The sequence below is a fragment of the Panthera pardus genome, unplaced genomic scaffold, assembly GCF_024362965.1.
Source record: "Panthera pardus isolate Hobbes unplaced genomic scaffold, ASM2436296v1 HiC_scaffold_12, whole genome shotgun sequence".
NCBI classification, from domain to species: Eukaryota; Metazoa; Chordata; class Mammalia; order Carnivora; family Felidae; genus Panthera; species Panthera pardus.
Window position 1 is genome coordinate 14,382,973 of NW_026526677.1, and position 3,108 is coordinate 14,386,080.

The 3,108-nt window shown below is 36.2% G+C and overlaps 1 protein-coding gene across 1 annotated transcript; it reads right to left on the reverse strand.

The window, feature by feature from the left end:
* Positions 1-290: 290 nt before the first annotated feature.
* Positions 291-1,298, reverse strand: LOC109245205 (olfactory receptor 5T1-like). The gene has a single exon (XM_019412519.2). It carries the CDS (start codon positions 1,281-1,283, stop codon positions 291-293), a length of 993 nt encoding a protein of 330 aa, XP_019268064.2. The 5' UTR covers positions 1,284-1,298.
* Positions 1,299-3,108: the final 1,810 nt, after the last annotated feature.

Sequence of the window (3,108 nt, forward strand, 5' to 3'; positions counted from 1 at the left end):
ATCTCTTCCTTTTGGTTCTGTTGACCACAAGTGGAAGGACGTAAGTGCTCTCCCTGCTGGCCTCTTGATTCCCATCGTAAATGAGTTTCCCTTTATTCAATTTCACAGAAGCAAATGGATGACAGTTTCTGCTTGTGTAAAAACTGCTTTGGTGGTGAGTTGACTATGATCTTTATTTACAAATGTCCCAAAATAACAGAAATACACTAATTAATGAAAACAAAACACTTGAATCATAGCTTTTTGTCTGAAGACAGTTCCATTAATTTTCATTTCTTTCAATTTAACGTTTAGTGTGAAAAGTATACTTTATTGGCAAACCAGTTTTTACCAAACACTCTTTTCATTGCATCTTTCACATCTTTGTTCCTCAAACTATAGATGATGGGATTCAGCATAGGAATCACAATCGTGTAAAATACTGACACTATCATATCATGATCCAAAGCATAGCTGGAATTAGGTCTCACATACATGAAGAGAACCGTACCGTGAAAAATTGATACTCCAGTTAGGTGAGAGCCACACGTGGAAAAGACCTTCCGCCTCCCTTCAGCGGAATGCATCCTCAGAATGGCCAACAGAATAAAACCATAGGAGACCAGGACTATGAGGATAGTGGATATCTCAATAGATCCCGCAAAGTAAAAGACTAGCAGTTGGTTGATGTGAGTGTCAGAACAAGAAATAGCGAGGAGAGGAGGGATGTCGCAAAAGACGTGTTTAATTTCATTGGATGCGCAGAACGATAGACTAAAAGTAGCCACGGTGTGTAAAGTAGCATGCAGAAAGCCACCAACATAGCAGGAAATTATGAGCGGCACGTAGACTCTGGGTGACATTCTAACTGAATACAGGAGAGGGTTGTAGATTGCTACATAGCGATCATAAGCCATTGCAGCTAAGATAAAACATTCCGTGGTTCCGAAAGTAACAAAGAGAAACATCTGTGCTGCACATCCAAGGAATGAGATGGCTTTATTCTCTGACAAGAAATTGACTAACATTTTTGGGGTGACAGCTGAAGAGTAGCAGGCATCCAGGAATGATAAGACACTCAGAAAATAGTACATAGGGTTGTGGAGCCGAGAATCCCCAATGACCAATAAAACCATTCCCAAGTTTCCCAACATCGTAAAAAGATAGATTGCTAGAAATAGGAAAAATAGGAAAACTTGCAGCTTAAAATCATTTGTGAAGCCCATCAATATAAATGTCGTGACTTCAGTCACATTTTCCATCTGAATCCTGTATAAATCTAAATCTGATGGCACTGCTGACATTTCAGATTTTATTTATAGGTTTTAAAGACAATACGTCTTTTTTTTTTCTTGGAAAATGCAATCTACTCAATCATAGCCTCATGTCTATTTCTTAGAAGGACATATTGATACCTTTGGCAGTCAAGGAATAGGCAGCAATGAAGAAGTTGGGTCCAAGTGGATGCATCACCCTGTTCAAACAAATTAAATAAATTATTTCATTTCATTGTTGGCTACACTTGCCATGTGAAAAATAGTGGCACTTCTTGTGCTTTGATTCCTAGTTTATTTTCTGCTAAATTTAATGCCCCTTAGTTTCATATTACATCATCTTAAAATTCAGAAAGATAAATAAATATAGGAATTTTGAATACAAAAAATATTATAAGACGAAGCACAGAGCTGAGTACTCTGAGTACTGATCCCAGATATTCTACGACATGCATGGAATGCCTTTGCTTAATGTGCACAGTTGGTAAAATGGGAGCAAATACACTTACATCACAAGATTGGATTGGGTTTGAATGACAAAACCAATGGCAAAATGTTTCCAGATTACCAGAAAATGGGATAAGTTGGACTTATCCAATTTGTTAGATGAGGCAGCCTTTTCCAAATAACTATTTGATGTTCTGTTTTCTAACTGTTATCTCATTTCATTAGTATTTCTAGAATAGTAGTGAACAGAATGGAAGATCTAATGGAGCTACATGCACTTTGTTTGCAAACAAAACCAGAGTCATGTTGTTGTTGTTTCCTTGTTTGTTTACAGCTTTGTTTCTTGAAACACCTGACGGGAAGTTGCCCAGGTTTGGCTTCCATAGTTTATTTTACTGTTATTGTTTTTCAAATTTTAACTTAATATCAATTCAAGACTTTTCTGGACACGTATAGTTATTATCCCTGCAAAGTCCTGGAGTTGTGTTTTGAGACACATTCCTATGAAAACTAATTCATGGCCATTCCTTTACCATGTTATAGTTGCTTACCTGGAGTCTCTATATTTACTCTAAAATAAATATCAACTGATAATAGATAATAAAATTGTTTATTGAAGCTATTGCTAAGAGAATACAATCACCATGTAAGCCAAAATCTTGTGTTTTATTCCTGCTCTATTTTTCTATGCTGTCAAACTGTTTCTCATTCAGTGAAGTATGAAGAAAGGAAAGTGTAGAACAAACAAAATGTTGAAGAGTCATCAGTATCTGGACTGAAAACCTCCATCACTGAAGCAAAATGAAATAGTGCATCTACCATATTTAGGAGCAAGATTTCAGGATGGTGACTGCTGTTTTTCCTCAGCAAAATTGATAAAGGAGTGAAAAATCCGTGGTGCAAAGGACTAGGTTGAATTCAGTGACCTACAAATGATCTATATTCCTAACATAAAACACACTATATTTTTGTTATGTTGAGACTATATTATATATGATTATATATTATATCAAGAATATATACTGTATAGTATATACAATATACTATATTATATCAAGTAGAGAATGATAAAATTAAAAGTATCATCAGAAGGAAAAGAAATCTAGATTTCTTTATTTTCCCTAAAGAAATTCCTCCCAGATTCATGTGGAAAAATTGCTTAGTACATAGAATGAACAGCTTTTTAAGTGTGGAATTACCAGGGCTGCCTGGGTGGTTCAGTTGATTAAGCATCCGACTTCGGCTCAGGTCATGATCTCATGGTTCATGGGTTCAAGCCCCACATCAGGTTCTGTGCTGACAGCTCAGAGTCTGGAGCCTGCTTCAGATTCTGTGTCTACTCTCTCTGCTCCTCCCCTGTTCATGCTCTGTCTCTCTATCAAAACTAAATATTAAAAAAAATTAATAA